Below are 21,917 nucleotides of genomic sequence, written 5' to 3' on the forward strand. Positions count from 1 at the left end.
CATCAGGTGTGTGTACGTTGAGGTGCTTCCTTAAGTTTGTATTTTGGGAGCTAAAATGCAATTATGCTAGAGATAGCTTTCAGATATGAAGATAATTTTGCAGTAAAAGCAAACTTCACAAAATCAGGAGATTTTGAGGTTCTTTTCTGTTAGTATACTGCATTGCATAATGTATATTTGAACATAATTTCCTTGCATTGATCGCAAGGAAATTATGGTTTCAATAGGCTTTCTGCACAGGCCATATGTTCAGGCTCAGTTGGAAAAGAAAAAGATTCTAGACTCGGTTATCTTGAGTTACAAGCTATCAAATGATTTTTTTCTTCATCCCTGTTAGCTTCCACTACAAGCTCTAACAATGCCTTGGAGCTATGAGAAAAATTTACATATAAGAAATATTTTTAATCCATTAAAAGAAGTTCAGAGCTTAAGAGTTGTTTTCACATCACTTGAGTCAGATGAATTGCAATCTTACAGAAAATAATAATTAGGTGATTGGTAGATGCTGAGCTTTGGTTTTTGATATGATCATCTCTTTTTTTCACTTGGCACAGCTCGAGTCAGAGGGTTGGGCATCCTGAAAGAGAGGGATCACCGAGACCATACAGGGGCACATCAGATCTATTCCTTTGGTGGACGTCAAGGCAGAATTGTTGAGAATATAATCTGAAATGCATTTGATCACACGGTAGATAGTTTAATAATTTATGTTTGGGCTCATTAGCAAAGGCTTGTATTTACTCTTCTATCACCAAAATAAGAAAAAACCAAGATTACAGTGATTTTTATGTGTGTGTATGTTTTGGTTTAAAATTTTTTCTTTGCAGTTTTAATGACCTGATAGCAATTATACATTTGAGATGAGAGGAGGAGGGAAAAATTACGTATGAATAATGTCTGATTTAGAATTGCTCAGGCCCAAATGTGATACAGAAAGGCTGACATGGCTGTGCTCTCATGTGTAACTGAGACAGAGGTTTTAAAATGTAACTGTTCTCCCCGAATAAATGAAAAGGCATAATTGATTCCAAGTTTAATTTGTTGATCCTGTTCCATGTGGGTGTACCTGTAATGCTGATGGACTATGCATATAACATTCTTTACATAGACTTTAAGAACTAGAAAATACTAAGATCTCTGGTTTGGAGATAATTGGGCACTCCTGATTACATGACATTAAGATGGTCCCAATTTGAGGAATGTCTAGAAGAATAGTGGAAAAAGGTAGTTTGGCACCCTTAATCCCCTGTATGTCCTAGTATCTGAGTGACACGAAGCACAGGGACGAGGTTGTCTGTCAATCTGAAGAAGGGAGCTGGCACGTGGAATGTGATTACAGAGCCCTGGCAACACCTGCAGGTGTCAGGGACAGAAGAACTCATTTAGAAGCTGCACTGCAAGATGGGAAGACAGGTGGCAACTCTCTTACAAGGATATCTTTTATTTGAGCAGAACCAGACCAACTGTTCCTCATTAAAACACATTTTGCAACATGTTCTAATGTGAGCAGATCAAGTATGTGTGCGTGTGGGCGCACGCATGTGTGTTCAGAGGAAACTCAGCATTATGCCATCTACAGGTCACATTTACAAAGTCTCGACATGACTCAGAACTGCAAGACAGGTAGTGTGAAATGTCTCTGCATGACTTGAGGCTGGCTTTCCTAGAATGGCCTCTGTAGGGAAACACAAGAACACCGTTACCTCCATGAGATGTGGTGGCAAGTAAAGTGGATAACGTCTGTTTGGTAGGAATCTTGATCTTGATAGTTATTTTAATAATTATGCAGTGCCCTGGTTTTTCTGATTTCTTTGTGTTGCATTATAAATGCATCTCAGGTACATTACTACCAGGGCTAAACTTAGTATAACTAACACCAAGCCTCTCATCTACCTCACCCTTTATACCTACCATCTGTAAATTCGGTGAGTACTTGAAATTGGGATTAACTCACATTAACTACTTCCCTGGAAAGTTGGGAGGATTAAAGGAGAGAATGCATGTAGAATATTGAGTCCTGCTGGGCACACGGTGAACATTCCATAAATATTGTTTCTTGGACTTAGTATTTTTACATAGAGCCTGTCCTCCACCTTTCTTGGTGGGTCCTAATGCTTCTGGTTCTGTGGCCGTACTACATACTACAATTTATAATTTTTTTTTTCGGTGAGGAAGATTAGCCCTGAGCTAACCTCCATTGCCAATCCTCCTGTTTTTCCTGAGGAAGATTGGCCCTGAGCTAACATCTGTGCCCATCTTCCTCTATTTTATGTGTGGGACAGCTGCCACAGCATGGCTTGATAAGCAGTGCATAGGTCCACACCTGGGATCCGAACCTACAAACCCCAGGCTGCCGAAGCAGAGCCTGCGAACTTAACCACCACCTCCGGGCCAGCCCCAATTTATAAATGTTTTTGATGAGAAGAAGGAGAAACTGTGGGAGAGGCCTCTGAACAGCATGACTTTCTTCCATTGGAAGACCAAGCCCATCCAGCTCCCAAGAAAAGGGTAGTTGCAACTGTATGAAAATGTAAAAGTAGAATTCAAAGAATCAAGTAGAAACACAAGTCTCTCTTCAGAGAACGTTGGTTGGCCATCTCCTAGGTACCCTTTCCTTCGGGTCACTGTTTCCTTTGGCTGAAAGAGGTATGAGTAGGACAAATACAGGTGGCCCTGGAGGGCCAGTTTCTTAGCAAGCAGCTGGCTCAACAGGTCTGTGTTAGCTCAAAGGAAGGAAAAGGCTGGAGCAGAGGCTGAGCCATGGAGGCCTCCTGTCTTCCTCCACCAGGAAGCTCCGTGGTCAGCCGGCCGTACAGTCACCAGGAGGTGCCCTGTGCCCCTCTCCCTGTAAACGTCTAGAGCGTTAGCCTTCTCTTGGAGTGTGTTCTCTTGTGCAGCTAATTCAGCTCTGCCTGAATTGAGCACACCTTCTGCTGGGATAATGAGAACTTGGGGGATCACATGTGCCATAAGTAGTAAGCACAATAATGTCCCCCTCGCCCCCCCAAAGATGCCCATGTCCTAATCCCAGGAACCTATGAATGTGTTACCTTACATTCATAGGGACTTCAAGGATGTGATTAAGTTACAAGTCTTGAGATGGGGAGATTATCCTGGACTATCCAACTGGGTCAACTGTAAATCACAAAGGTCCTTCTAAAAAAGCTTGTGCTACTGGCTTTGAAAATGGAGAAAAGGACTACAAGCCAACAGATGCAGGCTGCCTCTAGAAGCTAGATAAAGGGCAGGGAAACAGATTCTCCCCTAGAACTGCCAAAAAGAATGCAGCCGTGCTGTCACCGTGATTTTAGAATTTCTGATCTCCAGAATTATAAGAGAATAAATTTGTATTAAGACCTGAGAACTTTAGTAATTTACTAAAGTAGCAATAGAAAACTAATATACCATGCTACTTCTCTGCAGGTAGGCTTTTCCCCAGTAATGCTATTTTATATTTATACTATGTAGTATTGGTGATGTTTGACTCGGTGTCCTATTTACCTGACAGTCTAACAAGAAATATAAGAATAGGTAAATGGTAATTCATATGGAAAGACTATTTGCACCTATATAAAATGTGAATATATAGTACTAAGGAACAGGTGGAAATGCACATATCCTTTCAACTGACAATGTCCCCTCCTCAGTGCCAGGCTCTGGGCATACACTGGAGAGTCAGGCTGGCCCTGCTCTGAGGGAGTACACACAGGGTCTTGCAGGAGTAGACAGGCCATTCACTGCCGTTGACAAGTGCCATGATGAGGGCCAGCCAACAGGACGCGCAGCCCCGCAGAGGGGGCCACCTAACCTATCTGGGGCTGCACACTGGTTGAGAGAGGTTTTCCCACAGGAGATCCTGGCTGATTGAAGCCTGAGAAAATAATAAGAGGAGGCTGGGGCGGGTAGTGGGAAGAGGAGAGATGGCTGTTTCAGGCAGGGCACAGAGCAAGGGCAAAAACGTTTTATGTAAAGTTGTGGGGTTGACGGTGACTTTTTTCTTTTTTTTTTTTGTAGTTTCCTTGAAAACAGCATTATAATACTAAGTGTTATTATTATTAATTAAATATTAATTAATGTTACTCAAAATTAATTAATATTGAAAGAAAAGGCGATTTAAAAATAGGCCCCTGGCTCATCTGACAGTTGAATCCCTCTTGGTACATTTAAATCTTCGTAAATTGTAGAATCCAAGTTTGCCTTGTTATATGGGATGTTTCTAGGTGGGAGCCTTTCCAGAAGGCTCACTCTACAGATTGAGAGCCCAGGGAGTAAGAGATGGTGACTTTACAGGGGGCATATCTTCTCCCTCGTGGGTTAGTGCTTACAAGGATGCTTTCCAGGACAGGACCTCATCATCTCGATACTGTTGATAAGTGCTATGGGAGGCTCTGGCTTTCTCCATTTTCCAGTCCACTCCTGCAATGTAATACAATAGTAGCCCTTTATTTAAACCTTCTGTATTCCAGGCACTCTGCTTGGGCTCTGGGCGTTTTATCTCTAACCCTTTCAACAACATCTTAAGGTGGATGTTGGTATCCCTGCTCCAGAGGAGAGGTAACTAGGCTTACAGAGCTTAAACTACTTGCCCAAGGTCACACAGCTGAGGAATGTCTGAACTTGGATTCAGTTTCTGGTCTGCCAGAATTTGAAACCTGTGCTCATTCACTGTACTGGGTGCCTCCTGATGATATGTGTAAGGAACAAAAATAGCTTAAATCAATTAATCATATTTGAAAAGCAAATAAAAAGTGTCTTTAAAGTTTTACAAAAAGAATATCTCAGGCAGTTTGCATATTCCATTGGAACCACAAAATACCATGGAATATGTTAATCTTAATTGAGTTTTAAATATTCAAGACACTTAATATACGTATCTCATTTGATCCTCATAACAACCCCAGGATGTGCAAATACCAACAGGATCTCCATTTTACAGGTGATTTGTATGGAGACAAGAGGGTAAATCATTTGCCCAAGAATCCTCAGATGGAGCTGGGATCAGAGCCCAGAGCCAGTGTACTTACTGCTCCTAGAACTGGGCTCATTTGTGCCTCGGGGCATTAAATGTACTCAGGTTAAAGGCCTCTCTTTCCTTACCCCAACAGTATACATAAAACTGCTAGAGAAGGGGGAAATAATTGGAGATAGACTATTGTTACCGCTTCATCTATCTTTTTTCTTTTTTTGAGGTAACTTTGGTTTATAACATTATATAAATTCCAGGTGTACATCATTATATTTCAACTTATGTGTAGACTACATCATGTTCACAACCTGAAGTCTAATTGCCATCTGGTAACCACCAATCCATTCTCTGTGTCTATGTGTGTGTTTGTTGTTGTTATTGTTTTTTATCTTCCACATGTGAGTGAAATCACAGGGTATTTGGCTTTCTCCATCTGACTTATTTTTCTTAGCATAATACTGTCAAGGTCCATCCACATTGTTGTAAATGGCAAGACTTCATCTTTTTTATGGCTGAGTAGTATTCCATTCTGATCCCTAAAGTTTCTGAACATCAAGTTGTTTTTGTTTTGGGTGTTTCTCTTTTTTGGTATATATACTTGGTTCTACTTTAACAGATTTATTACTTTAATAGTATTTGATAAACTATGCTTTTCAAATTAGTAGAATATGTTTAAGAATTAGCAAGTAAATATGTTTAGAAATTAATCAAGGGAAGAATGAGACTTACAAGGGGAAAAAAAGCCCTAGGGTATAAATTTAATATTCTCTCAGTGTGTCCTTAGTCTACCATGACTGCATAAATACATGCATCCTTTTGATTAAACAAAGGTCATATCCTGCCTTGTTTCAGACTTCTGTCTGTTTTGGAAAAGGCATTGCTAAATGGAATTTGATTTCTTAAAAATTATAAGTCTGAGAATTGATGTTTGGTTAGTTTTAGTAAACGATAGAATTTCTCATATTTGGTGCATGATAGTTTGAGAGATGCAAATGCATCTTGAATTTCAGGAATTAATAACCTAGATAATGTTTGATAATCTTTAAGAGGTTTAGGGAAGGTTAGAGCCGTCTGTTTACTTGCCAGAACTATCGACTGTACTAAGTTTTTCTCTAAAGTCAGTTATATACCTTCTTCTGTGTGCGTGTGTGTGTGTGTGTGTGTGTAAACTTTTATCTTACTATTGATTATTTGTCATCACTTCACGTATAAGCACTTTTTATTTTCGTTACATTATAGAAATGTTACATTATTTTCTGTTCTTGAATACTGCTTCTAACTGTATAGAAATCGGCTATAGTTATACATTTAGCTGTTTGAGCGTCTTGAACTTTATGAGAAAGTCGTTATATCCTGTATTTCTAAATTACTTTTCCTTCAGTATCACAGTGGTAGTGACAGTTGAAATGTACAAAGCCAGCTGCCTACTGATTACTCTCTCATCTGAGAAACTTTTTTTCTATCTTATGTTTAAAAACATATCACCAAATTCCTTTAATCAAGATCTTGACTTGGTAAAAGATGCAGATAATAAAAGAAGCACAGCATGGTGGAGATAGGCTGCCTTTTCCCTCTCCTGCTCTGTTGTCAAGCTCCCACCTTGATTTTAGGGGCAGAGTGGCAGGTCAGGTGGGCTTCCGGGGCTGCATACGCATGCTGCTGCTCTCCATATGATTCTGTGATGCAGACCTGTCCACTAGGAATAGGAGGGCGGCTTAGCACCAAAACACGTTTTTTTTTTTTTTGATGAGGAAAATTAGCCTGAGCTAACATCCATGCCAGTCTTCCTCCACTTTGCATGTGGGACGCCTCCATGGCATGGCTGATGAGTGGGGTAGGTCTGGGCCCAGGATCCGAACCTGCAAACCCGGGCCGCCGAAGCGGAGCATGCGGCACTTTAACCACTTGGCCACGGGGCCAACCCTAGAACCAAAATACTTTTTATGGGTCAGTTACGTTTCTGTTCAGATGTGTTAGACGTTTGAGAGGAGGAGGGAAAAAAGTAATACCCAAGGAAGAATGGCTAAGTTGAATGCAGCCACTATGATAGTTTAATAGGTAACTTTTATATTTTGAGCGAAATTGTATGGCAAATGACTTGGAAGAAAGAGAAGAAGAAATTTTGTGAAACTATCATCAAAAGTCAAAGGATTTTTTTTAGGCTGAGAGCACAGTCACGTTACCTGTGCTGCAGGTTTGTGAAGCCAAATGTATTATAAACTCAACCAAATGCTTTATGCTTTAAGACTCACCTAGTCCTGCCTGGGTCAGCCTGACCCCTGGCCTGGCACCAATGATCGCCGAGTGGCAACTTCTTGAATTGCAGGCGCAGAACCAAGGTCCAGCAATCAGAACTAGGGGTGGAGCAGAGGTGGATTGTCCCTGAAATCAGTAGAGCTTAAGTTTCAGGGCCTCTCACTTTGAGGGGCTCCTTCCAAGGCCCTCTACCTAATTTTGTCTTCGTATTTTCTTTTTCTTAAAGAGAAAGCTTCAGGCCCCGTGATCCCTGGATCCGCTCATGGGTGAGGCAGTCTGTGAGCCTCCTGAAGTAATATGCAGAGGTGTGAGTGGGGCTGTGTGCCTGTGTGCATGAACGCCTCCTCATTTTTCTGGGGAACAGGCTGTAGTCTTCATGGGCTTCTCAAAGCCACATGTGACTCAAAAATGTTAAACTCAGACCTAGGAGAAATTAATTAGCCTCTTAGTCCTGGTCTTGTAAACCCAAACTAAAGAAGTGGTGGTTTAATTGCTGGAGGCAACAACTCATGGCTCGTGTAGGATAGTGCCCTGAATACACGACAGGACACGTTGATCACCACAGACATAGATAAGCGTGTTTTTGGTCGGTTACATCGCCTCTGGAGTACACACCCTCATATTCATCCATCCATTCATTCACTCATTCATTTCTGAACACTTACTGAGTACCTGCCCTATACCTGCAGCTGCGCAGGTTCCAAGAACCCAGAGATGCATTAGGCAGCCTCACTGCTTTTGAGGACCTCACATAGCTTTTGTCATTGCAGCTGAACAAGGACTACATTCTTTCCCAAGGCTGCCATATCCGTGTGAGTGCTGACCTTAAGACCTTGAGGCTATTTTTAATCAGTGGAAATGAAAGCTCATCAACGTATTCCCAGCTCCAGAATATCCCACGGAAAGCCAGTCTCACAAAAGAGCAGTTTCCCCGGGCGGGAGCAGGTCGGGTGCGCCGCTGAGTTCCAGCCGTTGCCCGCTCTGCTGCGGGGCAGATGGCCAGCTGTGTGCCTCCCTGTTGACGGCTCGCAGGGCAGGGACACCAGCAGGTGTCGGCCCAGATACCTGAGGAGCACAGAAGTAAATAATGGTTTGACTGCTACTGAGGTGGAGAGATTTATTTTTGCAGTTAACAGCTTTATTAATTTTACAATTAGCCTCCTACAGTCAAAGTGAGAATTCTTCCACATCTATCAGATGTAAGTATTAGCCAGTGGAAATTGGGTTGTAAAAGTTATTTTCATTTCCCCATTCCTTCTCTTTGTACCTCTCATTACCCACTCATCTGAACTCAAATCCTGTTGATTCTACATCAACAATCTCTTGTTCTCTCCTTTCCATGCTTCCGCCATCATCTTCACGTAGGTCCTCATCATCTCCCACCTCATCTGTCGCCACAACGTGCCACTGGATTCTCCACCCTCATTCTCTTCCCTGCCCTCAACCCCCCTACACGTTCCTGCCAGAGTTACCTTCTGTAAAGCGCAGTTCCAATGTTCTGCTGTGCATGGTGAGCTGCCAGTTGTCGCACACGGGCCAGAGGTGTCACCAGCAGATTGTTAGAGAGCTTGCAAGGGAAGGATAAGCAAAGTAAAATGGTTGTTCAAAGACATTGTGCACTGCTGTGGATTTCTGGTTCTTACACAGACGTGCCTTATTCTGTACTGCCTCCCTCCTGCCCCACATTGCTCCTTCCATCCAATGTTCCCCTTCCTCACACCCACCTCCATCTCTCGATGTGTTATTCAGGATTCAACAGGGGAGGCACCGATTCTAAAGCCTGTACATAAGGTGGAAATCCTCTATAATGGAACCAAAATTACATTTTGAAACACTAGAACCACCCTGAGAGTGGCCAGGGGCCCCCTGTCCACTCCTCTCCACATCTACTAAAAAGCATCAGGGAACAGAGACCACCTAAAGAGGAGTGTAGTCATGTCTCCTAGCTCCTCATGCTCCTTCCAAGCAGGGTTTCCCAGCCTTTTCCATGTCTGGCACACAGAGAAATTGAGAGTGGTTATATGGCACACCAAGATAAATGGAGGCAGCTGCATGTAGGGGGTGGATTGTTCTAGCCACCCAGACTCCTTCAGGGCCCCCTGAGGGTTGGAGACAGCCCTCCTGCAACAATACCCCAGTTGGGGATCTGGGGATATGTTTACTGAATAAAATAGCTTCCATAGTTTTTTTTCTGTCATTCTTCTTTTGCTAAGTAGATATGGTTGCGTCTCTACAAGTTAGATACATTTGTGATATGACTCTACACAACTTCCACCCTGCATGAATTCTATCTTGATTCTGCATAAAGATTGTTTGTCTCCCTCATATAGTTTGTATTTAATCTTGAAAATCATGAACTTGGTCTGACCCTTCAAGGAAAGGAACTGTGACTTATACCTAACTTGGGGCCAGTTGGCCATGGTGGGTGTTTGAATGTGCCTATGTTGAAGGAGCAAGGAAATGGTAGCTCCTTCTTACATCAAACTAAAAAGTTTCTCCTCAACATGAATAAAAAGCTTCATGTTCAACAACATGAAAAGGCCACCTACCAAATGGGAGAAAATATTGCAGATCATATATTTGATATCTGATAAGGGGTTGATATCCAAAATATATAAAGAACTCATTTAGCTCAATAGTAAAAAAACAAACTGATTAAAAAATCAGCAGAGGATCTGAAGATAGATTTTACCAAAGATAGCATACAAATGGCCAACAGGTATATGAAAAGATGCTTGACATCACTAATCATCAGGGAAATGCAAGTCAAAACCATAATGAGATATCACCTCACACCTGTTAGCATGGTTATTAAAAGACAAGAAATAACAAGTGTTGGCAAGGAATGGAGAAAAGAACCCTTGTACACTATTGGTGGGAATGTAATTGGTGGAGCCATTATGGAAAACAGTATGGAGTTTCCTCAAAAAAATAAAAATATAACTACCATATGATCCAACAATTCCACTTGAGTATTTATCCAAAGGAAACAAAAACACTAACTCAAAAAGATATCTGCACCCCCACATGCATTGCAGCATTATTTGCAATAGCCAAGACATGGAAGCAACCTAAGTGTCCATTGATGGATGAATGGATAAAGAAGATTTGGCATATATATATAGTATGTGTGCATATACACATATACACACCCACAGTGGAATATTATTCAGCTATAAAAAAGGAAGTCTTGCTGTTTGCAACAACATGGATGGACCTTGAAGGTGTTAGCGAAAATGAAATGTCGGAGAAAGACAAATACTGTATGATCTCACTTATATGTGAAATCTACAAAAAAACAAAATTCACAGATACAGAAAACAGATGGGTGGTTATTAGAAATGGGCTGGGGAGTGGCAGGTGAGCAAAATGGGTGAAGTTGGTCAAAAGCTACAAACTTGCAGTTATAACATAAATAAGTCCTAGGGATGTAATGTACAGCATGGTGACTATAGTTAACAATACTGTACTGTATATTTGAAAGTTGCTAAGAGAGTAGATCTTAAAACTTCTCATCACAAGAAAAAAAAAAATGTGTAACCAAATGTGGTGATGGATGTTAACTAGACTTATTGTGATCATTTCACAATATATACAAACATCAAATCATCATGTTGTACACCTGAAACTAATACAATGTTACATTATGTCAATTATACCTCAATAATAAAAAAGCTACCTCCTTCTAGGGACCCATTACTTGACTGGTATCACAATAGGGCCTTTTTGGCATCTTAAAATCATGTTTTGCCCTCTATGTTTCTCTTTTTATAGGAATTCAGGAATAGGCTTGGAAATCACCTGAGTTCGATATCCCACACCTCTGCTGCAACTCAGCGAGCCTCGGCGAGTTCCAGAATGGTGCTACGATTGCAAAGGCTGCATCAAGACTGTGCACTGAGGCTGTCTGTGGGCCTGGCTCTGTTTGCCCTTCTTTTTGCTTTTTTTGTCAAGGTCTTTAATTAAAACACAACTAAGTGAAGCATCTGTGAAGAAGAATACATTTCTAATTAAAGTCTTCAGCGAAAAGGAAAGCAACCACATCAGTTCTCAAAGGGCAGTGATTTATACTGGTCTTACTGCCTCCTCTTCAGCCACACTTTTTAATGAGGCCTGTGTCACATGGAGTGGGGCCCATTGGTTATTTGACCTAAAACCTAATAACAGTTGCCATAGCATATCTTTTAAATTAAGCTCCTTTTGGTTTATTTTTAGCAAGAAATGCAAGTGGTTGCATTTTCTTTTAATCTCCAGTCTTCAAGTCAGAACCTAATTGTACAGTGGCCCTGATCACCTTTTCCTTGTGTGGGAAGAATTTTCGATCTTTAATAAACCTTTTAAAATGTATCTTCCTCTTTATGCTTTGTTTGGAGTCCTGCTGCTACAAACATCTTATTTTTCACAGCGGATGTGTTCCTGAAAAATTTATATGGAGACCTATTTTGGGAGCTTGAATCCATTTGGAATGTGCAGGGAGAGTCTGCCAATTAAAGGACTCTTGGCAACATTTTGAAAAGTGTGAGGAATCACCCACCTCTTTAGCACCTACAAACTTTCAAAAACTGGATTTGCTAAAACAAGCTGTGCCCCTTTTCTGACATTTTTGATCGATTACATCAAATGTTTTTATTTCTACTGACATCTTGGCCTTTACTAAGTGAATGACTTCGTTCACAATAAAAGGAATTGGTGTAATAAGCAAATCTTATGACTATCAAAATTAAATACATTATTTGGATTTTAGGTACAGGGAAATCAGGTGTCCTGTCGTTACCATAGGACTTTATTCATCTTTAAATTAACACCCCTTTACAGCTCTTTTTGTCTCAAAATGTTTCAGCTTTTTAGGTGTCTTTTAAGGTACCCAAATTAAAGTTTAATTGTGTCATCAGTTGTTGAGTTAAACCCAAAACTTTAGTGATACTACATTTCTCCCAATCTTGGTATGTGCTTCTGAGAAGGACTCACATTAAAATGTGCAGGATATGTGTGTGTCCCTTCGAGAGTCCTGCAGTAGAACATCCCATTGGGAGCAGCCCACACTTCTCAGCAGGAAGAGGGAGAAGTGTTGGCAGAGTATAGGACCCTCCTGGGCCTTCCTTTCTTGACGTACGTGCACAGTCATTTCTTTGTCAATAAACAGAGTGGGTTCTTATAGTTATTTTACAAAAACCTGGCAGAAGTGAAATACTACCGAAAGCCTAGAGTCACCCTATATAGGACATAAAAGCTTTACATCCCTAACTGATTGGAGACAGAAAGATTTTTCTCTACTTTCTCCTTCTGACTGTTTTCCTCTCACACCCTCATCAGTTTCTTTCCTCCCCTCTAGCTCTATACTTTTCACTCTTCTACTCTCCTCCCTTCATTTTCTCATCCTGTAAGAGAAGGATACACCCAGCCATCCGACACGCTCTCTGCCCCCTCACCAACCGTGATGGGGATTCTCAAGGATTGTTTCGACGGGACAGGATTCTCCCCACTCCGCCTGACTGTTCCTTATCCCATTAGGCTGCAACTTCACTCTGCTCTTTGGTCCAGAAAGTTAAAAGGCCACTGCCCTGCAGCAGGGGGCAGATTGTACATGATATCAGTCACCATATTAGTTCCAGTTTGTGAGGGGGTGGCAGCGGTCTGGAAATCCAGCTTGCTTTTTCCCATGAGAGAAAGGGAGGAGAGAAGGGTGTGATGGGTGTCGACAACACAATTTTCTTGTGGACAGGAATCTGAAGAAGACTGAGCCTGGGAGCCGCAGGAGTGAATGTGGTCACCAGAAGTGCTGGCACCTTTCCAGCTCATCTCCTTCCTGCCCATAGTGTGACTGCACATCTCCTACCCCTTTGGAGTTAGGCCTGGCCGCGTGACCTGCTTTGGCCAATAAAATGGGAGTGGAAGGGTCCTGTCTGTCTTTGGGGCAGACGTGTTCAGAGCTGCTATAGAGTCTGCCATGTGCTCTTCCCACCACTGGGGTGATTGTGGACGCACACGTCAGGATGAAGCCTCCCTCACTCAGCCTGAGTCCCCAAGTGATCGCAATGAGCAAAGCCCCCCGCCAGCGTGTGCTAGACATGTGTCAACCAGCAGGAGAGGAGCTTTTGTTGGGTTAAGCCCCTGAGATTTGGGAGTTGTTACCATAGCATAACCTAACCTATCCTGATTCATACAGAGTCAGCCATTATAGGACAACTGACCTGCAGGTTGTAAACATTTTGTACCTCCTATTTTCTTTCCGTTTTCCCTTAGTACCGAAGTTTTTTTGGTTGGTTTTGTGTGTGTGTGTGTGTATGAAATGTGGCCCTCTCTGCTAAAAAGGAAACCTTTGAAGAGATCTGTCTTAGCTCATTCAGGCTGCTATAACAGAATATCATAGACTGGGTGGCTTATAAACAACAGAAATGTATTTCTCAGAATTCTTGAGGCTAGGAAGTCCAAGATCAAGGTGCCGGCAGATTCAGTATTTTGTGAGGGCCCACTTCCTGGTTCACAGATGGCGGTCTCGCTGCATCCTCACGTGGTGGAAGGGGCAAAGGAGCTCTCTGGGTCTCTTTTATAAGGGCATTAATCCATTCATGAGGGCTCTACTGTCATGACCTAATCACTTCCCAAAGGCCCCATCTGCCACCATCACATTGGGGATTGGGTTTCAACATACAAATTGGAAGGGAATACAAATATTCAATCTATAACAAGATCTTTTCAATACTTCGGCCAATTTTTTTTCTTAAAGTAAACTCTTCATTTATATGAAAACTTTCATACATATGAAAATGTACATATGTCATAGGGGGACACCTTGATGAATTTTCAGAAACTAAACACATTGTAACGAGCACTAGCAGGCTCTCCATGCACCTTCCCAACCATTACCTCTGCCCCTCAAAAGGTAACTAGTATCCTTATTTCTAACATCGTAGGTTAGTTTTCCTGTTTATGAACCCTATATAAATGGAATCATATGGCATGCACTATTTCATTCTGCCTTCTTTTGCTCAACATTGATTGTGGGATGCATCCAGGTTGTACATGTAGGAGTAGTTCATTCACTTTCATTGCTGAATAGAATTCCATTGTATGAAAGTACCACATTGCATTTATCCATTCTTCATTTGAGTTCTTTCCAGGTTTTGGCTATTATGAATAATGCTGCTATAAACATGTATTTGGTACATGCTTAGAAGCATTTCTGTGGTGAACATATATCTAGAAGTGGAATAGCTGAGTTGGGGTGTTTGCATATGTTCAGCTTTAGTAAACACTGCCAACCAGTTTTCTGAAGTGGTTGTACCAATGTACATTCCCATCAGCAGTATGTGCGAGTTCTGGATGCAATTCATTTGTTGACATGAACTCTGCCATCCTCCCCAGTATTTCCTCTCTCTGTGTCTTCGACATTCTTCAGCAGACCTTGTCTCTGCTGTCTCCTGTCTATAGATCAGCCCTATGTTAATAATAATATTGATAACCATTAACTGTCTAGCCTTTAAACATGTCAGACATTATAATGTGCACTTTACAAGTGTTAATCAATCCTGAAAAAACAACCTGGATATACGTAATATTATTATTCCAATTTTACTGAGAAAAAAATCTAAAACTCACGAGATTAAGTAGCTTGCAAGGGGCACAGAGCCTACTAAGTTGTAGAGGCAAGACTTGAACACAGCCTGACCCCAAAGCCTATGCTTTACTCTCTTCCTGCTCCCTTGTCCCCTGTTTTCTCCCAGACTTGACCTGTGCCAACATATGTGTATCTCAGATTGAGCTTGTGAGTTCTGGGGGAGCTCAGCCCATCCCTCTGTGTCATCCTACTCCAAGAATGTGCATGGTACTTGATGCAGGTTTGTTTTGTGTGTGTGTGTGTGAGGAAGATCAACCCTGAGCTAACATCCAATGCCAATCCTCCCCTTTTTTTTGCCGAGGAAGATTGGCCCTGAGCTAACATCTGCGCCCATCTTCCTCTACTTTATATGGGATGCCACCACAGCATGGCTTGACAAGTGGGGCGTCAGTGCGTGCCCGGGATCCTAACCTGTGAACCCTGGGCCGCCAAAGCGGAGCGCGTGCATTTAACTGCTTGCACCACCGGGCCAGCCCCTTGATGCACTTTTTAAATAAAGATTTATTAATCAAGTTTCTTTTCTCTTCCCTCCTTCCTCCCTCCTTCCGTCTCTCTGCATCTCTCTCTTGCTCTCTCTCCATTTCTTTCTGTCTTTCCTGATTCATCAAGTGTGAGACAGTCAATAAGAGAATGTAAAGAATTCTCTGGTGAAAACTTTGCTTTGTGGCTGGGAAAATGTGTCTAAACATCAGATTTCCATATGTCATTCAGTCAAAACATATACTTTTCTATTGACTGCATTCCAGGTTGAAATTTTCAGTGTATATTATAAGATGTCATAGAGAATTAGAGCTACAAATGAAGCTTCAAGAGGTTTTATCATTATAAAACAAATATAGAAAAAGCAAAGGAAGGGAAAGAAGGAGGGAAGGAAGAAAGGAGGGAGTAAAAGAGAAAAAGAAAGAAGAGAAAAAGGTGATTTTTAAGGCTTGCCTGGCCCCTAAGGCACCTGGAATGCTGCAGTGAACTCAAAGGAGCACCATGGGATATTTTTAAAAAGTTTTTTTAATTGAGGTAACATTGGTTTATAGCATTGTATAGGTTTCAGGTGTACAACATTATAATTCAACATCTGTGTATACTACAGTAGGCTCACCACCAAAAGTAGTTTCCATCTGTCATCATATAATTGATCCCCTTTACCCATTTTGTCCATCCACCACCCCTGTCTCTGACAACCACAATCTGTTTGCTGTATCAGTGTGTTTGATTTTGTTTTGTTTAGATTCCACATATAAGTGAGATCACACAGTGTTTGTCTTTCTCTGTCTGACTTATTTTACTTAGCATAATACCCTCAAGGTCCATCCATGTTGTCGCAAATGGCAAGATTTCACCCTCTTTATGGCTGAGTAGTATTCCATTGTATATATGTACCACATCTTCTTCATCCATTCACCCATCGATGGACACTTAAGTTATTTCCATATCTTGGCTCTTGTAAATAATGCTGAAATGAACATAAGGGTGCAGATATCTTTTCGAATTAGTATTTTCATCTTCTTTGGAAAAATACCTGGAATGGAATAGCTGGATCATGTGGTAGTTCTATTCTTAATTTTGGGGAGAACGTCCATACTGTTCTCCATAATGGCTGCACCAATTTACATTTACACCAACACTTATGAGGGTTCCCATTTCTTCACATCCTCTCTGTCATGTTATTTCTTGTCTTTTTGGTAAGAGCCATTCTAATGGGCAGGAAGTGATATCTCATTGTGGTTTTGATTTGCATTTCCCTAATTAGTGATGCTGAACATCTTTTCATGTGCCTGTTGGCCATCATATGTCTTCTTTGGAAAAATGTCTATTCAGATCCTTTGCCCGTTTTTTAATTGGGTTGTTTATTTTTTTGTTGTTGAGTTATATAAGTTCTTTATATATTTTGGATATTAGCCCCTTATTGGATGTATAATTTGCAAATATCTTCTCCCATTTGGTAAGTTGTTTTCTCATTTTGTTGATGGTTTCCTTTGCTGTACAGAAGCTTTTTAGTTTTATATAGTCCCATTTGTTTATTTTTGTTTTTATTTTCCTTCCCTGAGGAGACATATCCAAAAAGATATTGCTGAGGCCAATGTCAAAGAGCATACTGCCTGTGTTTTCTTCTAGGAGTTTTATGGTTTCAGGTCTTACATTCAAGTCTTTAATCCATTTTGAGTTAATTGTTGTGTATGGTCTAAGACAGTGGTCCAGTTTCATTCTTTTGCTTGTGGCTGTCCAGTTTTCCCAACACCATTTATTGAAGAGACTTTCCTGTCACCATTGTATGTTCTTGGCTCCTGTGTCATAAATTAGTTGTCCATATATGTGTGGGTTTATTTCTGGGCCCTTAATTCTGTCCCATTGATCTGTGTGTCTGTTTTTCTGCCAATACCGTACTGTTTTGGTTACTATAGCTTTGTAGTGTAGTTTGAAATCAGGGAATATGCTACCTTTAGCTTTGTTCTTTTTTCTCACTGTTGCTTTGACTATTTGGGGTCTTTTGTGTTTCCATTTAAATTTTAGGATTTTTTTGTTCTATTTCTGTGAAAAATGCCATTGGGATTTTGATAGGGGTTGCACTGAATCTCTAGATTGCTTTAGGTAATATGGATATTTTAACAATGTTAATTCTTCCAATCCACCACCATGGAATATCTTTCTTTGTGTTGTCTTCAGTTGCTTTCAGTAATGTCTTATAGTTTTCAGTGTACAGGCCTTTCACTTCCTTGGTTAAATTTATTCCTAGGTATCTTATTCTTTTTGTTGCAATTGTAAATGCGATTTTTTCTTAATTTCTCTTTCTGATAATCTATTGTTAGTGTAGTGAAACACAACAAATTTTTGGATATTGATTTTGTACCCTACAATTTTACTGTATTTGTTAATTATTTCTAATAGTTTTTTGGTGGGACCTTTAGGGTTTTCTATATATAAAATCATATCTTCCGCAAATAGTGACAGCTTTACTTCTTTCTTTCTAATTTAGATGCCTTTTATTTCTTTTTCTTGCCTAATTTCTCTGGATAGAACTTCCAGTACTATGTTGATTAAACGTGGAGAGAGTGGGCATCCTTGTCTTGTTCCTGATCTTAGAGGAAAAGCTTTCAGTTTTTCCACTATGAGTATGATGTTAGCTGTGGGTTTGTCATTTATGGCCTTTATTATGTTGAGATACTTCCTTTTTAGACTCATTTTATTGAGTTTTTATCATAAATGGATGCTAATCTTGTCAAATGCTTTTTATGCATCTATTGAAATGAACATATGATTATTATCCTTTAATTTTTATTAATCCATATAATTTTTATCCACATTATTTGTTAATGTGGTGTATCATGTTGATTGATTTGTGGATGTTGAACCATCCTTGCATCCCTGGAATAAATCTCACTTGATCATGGTGTATGATCCTTTTAATGTATTGTTGTATTTGGTTTACTAATATTTTGTTGAGAATTTTTGCATCTATGTTCATCAGAGATATTGGCCTGTAATTTTCCTTTTTTGCTGTTGTCCTTGTCTGGTTTTGGTGTTAGGGTAATGTTGGCATCATAAAATGAGTTAGGAAGCATTCTCTCCTCTTTAATTTTTTAGAAGAGTTTGAGATGGATAGGAATTAAATTTTTGAATGTTTAGTAGAATTTACCCGTGAAGCCATCTGGTCCTGGACTTTTGCTTTTGGGGAGGTTTTTGATTACTGTTTCAATCTTCTTACTAGTGATCAGTCTATCCAGATTTTCTCTTTCTTCATGGTTCAGTCTTGGAAAGTTGTATGATTCTGAGAATGTATCCATTTCTTCTAGATTTTCTAATTTGTTGGTGTATAACTGTTGTAGTCTCTTATGATCCTTTGTATTTCTGTGGTATCCATTGTAACTTTTCTTTCACTTCTGATTTTATTTATTTGAGCCTTCTCTCTTTTTTCCATTGTGAGTCTAGCTAAAGGTTTGTCAGTTTTGTTTATTTTTCCAAAGGACCAGCTCTTAGTTTCATTGATCTTTTCTATTGTCTTTTTAGTCTCTGTTTCATTTATTTGCACTATGATTTTTATTATTTCCTTCCTTCTACTGATTTGGGGCTTCATCTGTTTATCTTTTTCTAGTTCCTTTACATGTATTGTTAGATTATTTATTTGAGAATTTTCTTGTTTCTTGAGGTAGGCCTGTATTGCTATAAATTTCCCTCTTAGTACTGCTTTTGCTTTATCCCATAAATTTTGGTATGTTGAATTTCTATTTTCATTTGTCTCCAGGTATTTTTTGATTTCTCCTCTTATTTCCTCACTGACCCAGTAGTTGCTCAGTAGCATGCTGTTTACTCTCCACATATTTGTGGTTTTCCTAGTTTTCTTCTTGTAGTTGATTTCTAGTTTTATACCATTGTGGTCAGAAAAGATGCTTGATATGATTTCAATCTTCTTAAATTTATTGAGACTTGTTTTGTGTCCCAAAATATGGTCTACCCTTGAGAATGTTCCATGTGCACTTGAGAAGAATGTATATTCTGCTGCATTTGGATGGAATGTTCTGTATATATCTATTAAGTCTATCTGGTCTAATGTGTCATTTAAGGCCAATGTTTCCTTGTTGACTTTCTGTCTCGACGATCTATCCATTGATGTAAGTGGAGTGTTAAAGTCCCCTACTATTATTGCATTGCTATCAATTTCTCCCTTTAGGTCTGTTAATAGTTGCTTTATGTATTTTGGTGCTCCTATGTTGGGTGCCTATACAGGCATACCTCATTCTATTGCGCTTCGCTTTATTGTGCTTTGCAGATAGTGCATTTTTTACAAGACCCTCCACCAGCAAAAAGATTGTGACTCATTGAAGGCTCAGATGACATGTAGCATTTTTTACCAATAAAGTATTTTTTAATTAAGGTATGTACCTTGTCTTTTTAGACATATGCTGTTGCACACTTAATAGACCACAGTATAGTGTAAACATAATTTTTATATGCACTGGGAAAACAAGAAATTTGTGTGACTTGCTTTATTGCAGTATTGGCTTTATTGTAGTGGACTGGAACCAAACCCTCAACATCTCCAAGGTGTGCCTGTATATTAATAAATGTTATGTCTTATTGATGGATTGTCGCCTTCATCATTATATAATGTCCGTCTTTGTCTCTTGTTACCTATTTTGGCTTGAAGTCTACCTTGTCTGATATAAGTACGGCTACCCCTAGTTTCTTTTGGCTATCACTTGCTTAGAGTATCACCTTCCCCACTTTCACTTTGAGCCTAGGTTTGTCTTTAGAGCTAAAATGAGTCTCCTGAAGGCAGCATAGTTGGGTCTTGTTTTTTAATCCATCCAGCCACTTTGTGCCTTTTGATTGGTGAATTCAATCCATTTACATTTAGGGTGATTATTGATATATGAAGACTTACTACTTCTGTTTTATCTTTTGTTTTGTTCCATATCTCCATTGTTTTTTTCCCTTGTGTTTCTATCTGCCATTTTAGTTTGGTGATTTTTATGATGTTTTTTGCAGTTACCTCTTTTTTTATGTTTTGTGTCTCTGCTCTAGATTTTTGTTTTGTGGTTACCATGAGGTTGTATACCACATCTCATAGATAAAATAGTCCCTTTTCTGATGATAACATCTTATCTTCATTTGCCTAAATAGGTTCCCTCGTTTTCCTCCTCCCTTTTTATGTTTTTGTTGTCACAAATTATCGCTTTTTATGTTGTGAGTTTATTACCATATTGAAGTAGCTTTAGTTATTTTTAATGCTTTTTTTCCCCTTTAACCTTTATGCTATAGTTGTTTAATACCCTATTCTGTAATAGCTTTGCAATTTTCTGGTTCTGTCTGTTTAGCACCTTACTCAAAGTTTTGTGTACTTTGCCTTTTCGTTTCTGGTAGAAGAAGTTCTTTCAACATTTCTTGTAGGTAGGTCTAGTGGTAGTGAACTCCCTCAGCTTTTGTTTGTCTAGGAAAGCCTTTATTTCTCCTACATCTGTGAAGACTAACTTTGCTGGATAGAGTATTCTTGGCTGGCAGTTTTTATCTTTCAATATTTTGAACATGTCATTTCACTCTCTCCTGGCCTGTAGAGTTTCTGTTTGTAGCCTAATCGGGGTTTCTTTCTGGTTACTGTCATTTTTTTCCCTGGCTGACTTTAAAATTCTTTCTTTGTCCTTGACTTTTGGCAGTTTTAATACACTGTCTCTTGGAGAAGGTCTTTTGCATTGAGATAATTAGGTGTTCTGTTAGCTTCATGTCCTTGTATATCCAGTTCCTTCTCCAGGTTTTGGAAGTTCTCAGTTGTTTTTTTTTTTCCCTGACGAAGATTCACCCTGAGCTAACTTCCGTTGCCAATGTCCCTCTTTTATTTTTGCTTGAGGAGGATTTGCCCTGAGCTAACATCCATGCCAATCTTCCTCTATTTTGTATATGGGTCACCGCCACAGTATGGCCACTGATGAGCGGTGTAGGTCTGCACCCAGGAACAAAACCTGGGCTGCCAAAGCAGAGCACATCAAACTTAACCACTAGGCCACAGGGCCAACCCTCTCAGCTATTATTTTATTTTATAATTTTATTTATTTTTCCCCCCCAAAGCCCCAGTAGATAGTTGCATGTCATAGCTGCACATCCTTCTAGTTGTTGTATGTGGGACGTGGCCTCAGCATGGCCAGAGAAGTGGTGCATTGGTGCGCACCCGGGATCCGAACCCGGGCCACCAGCAGTGGAGCGCGCGCACTTAACCGCTAAGCCATGGGGCTGGCCTCAGCTATTATTTTTTTAAATAAGCTCTCTGCTCCCTTCTCCTTTCTTCCTCTGGAATACCCATTAGCCTTATGTTGCTTTTACTAGTGGAGTCGGATATTTCTCATAGAATTTTTTCATTTTGTTTTTTATAACTTAGTTATTTTTCCTCTTTCACCTGAATTATTTCTAGATTTCTGTCTTTGAGCTCATGAATTCTCTCTTCCATATGGTCTGCTCTATTTCCAATGCTTTCTACTATATTCTTCATCTCATTTATTGAGTTCTTCAGCTCCAGAATTTCTGTTTAGTTCTTTTTTAGAGTTTCTATCTCTTTGGTAAAGTACTTCTTCTGTTTATTAATTTTATTCCTGA

General features: G+C 40.0%; 1 protein-coding gene across 6 annotated transcripts in view; it reads left to right on the top strand.

The window, feature by feature from the left end:
• CDKAL1 (CDKAL1 threonylcarbamoyladenosine tRNA methylthiotransferase) overlaps window positions 1-21,917 on the top strand; it is a 657,675-nt gene that overhangs the window by 616,008 nt on the left and 19,750 nt on the right. For 5 of the 6 annotated variants that reach the window (XM_014788718.2, XM_087438079.1, XM_087438077.1 and 2 more), the window contains one exon: window positions 10,997-11,569. The exons of the other annotated variant lie outside the window; for it this stretch is intronic. In XM_014788718.2, the coding sequence (XP_014644204.1) occupies window positions 10,997-11,188 (192 nt within the window). In that variant the 3' untranslated portion in view covers window positions 11,189-11,569. Of the gene's footprint in view, window positions 1-10,996; window positions 11,570-21,917 lie in introns of those variants that run through there. 6 annotated transcript variants of the gene reach the window in all.

This window comes from Ceratotherium simum, chromosome 13 (assembly GCF_057802395.1).
Source record: "Ceratotherium simum simum isolate JZ-2026a chromosome 13, ASM5780239v1, whole genome shotgun sequence".
Lineage (NCBI taxonomy): Eukaryota > Metazoa > Chordata > Mammalia > Perissodactyla > Rhinocerotidae > Ceratotherium > Ceratotherium simum.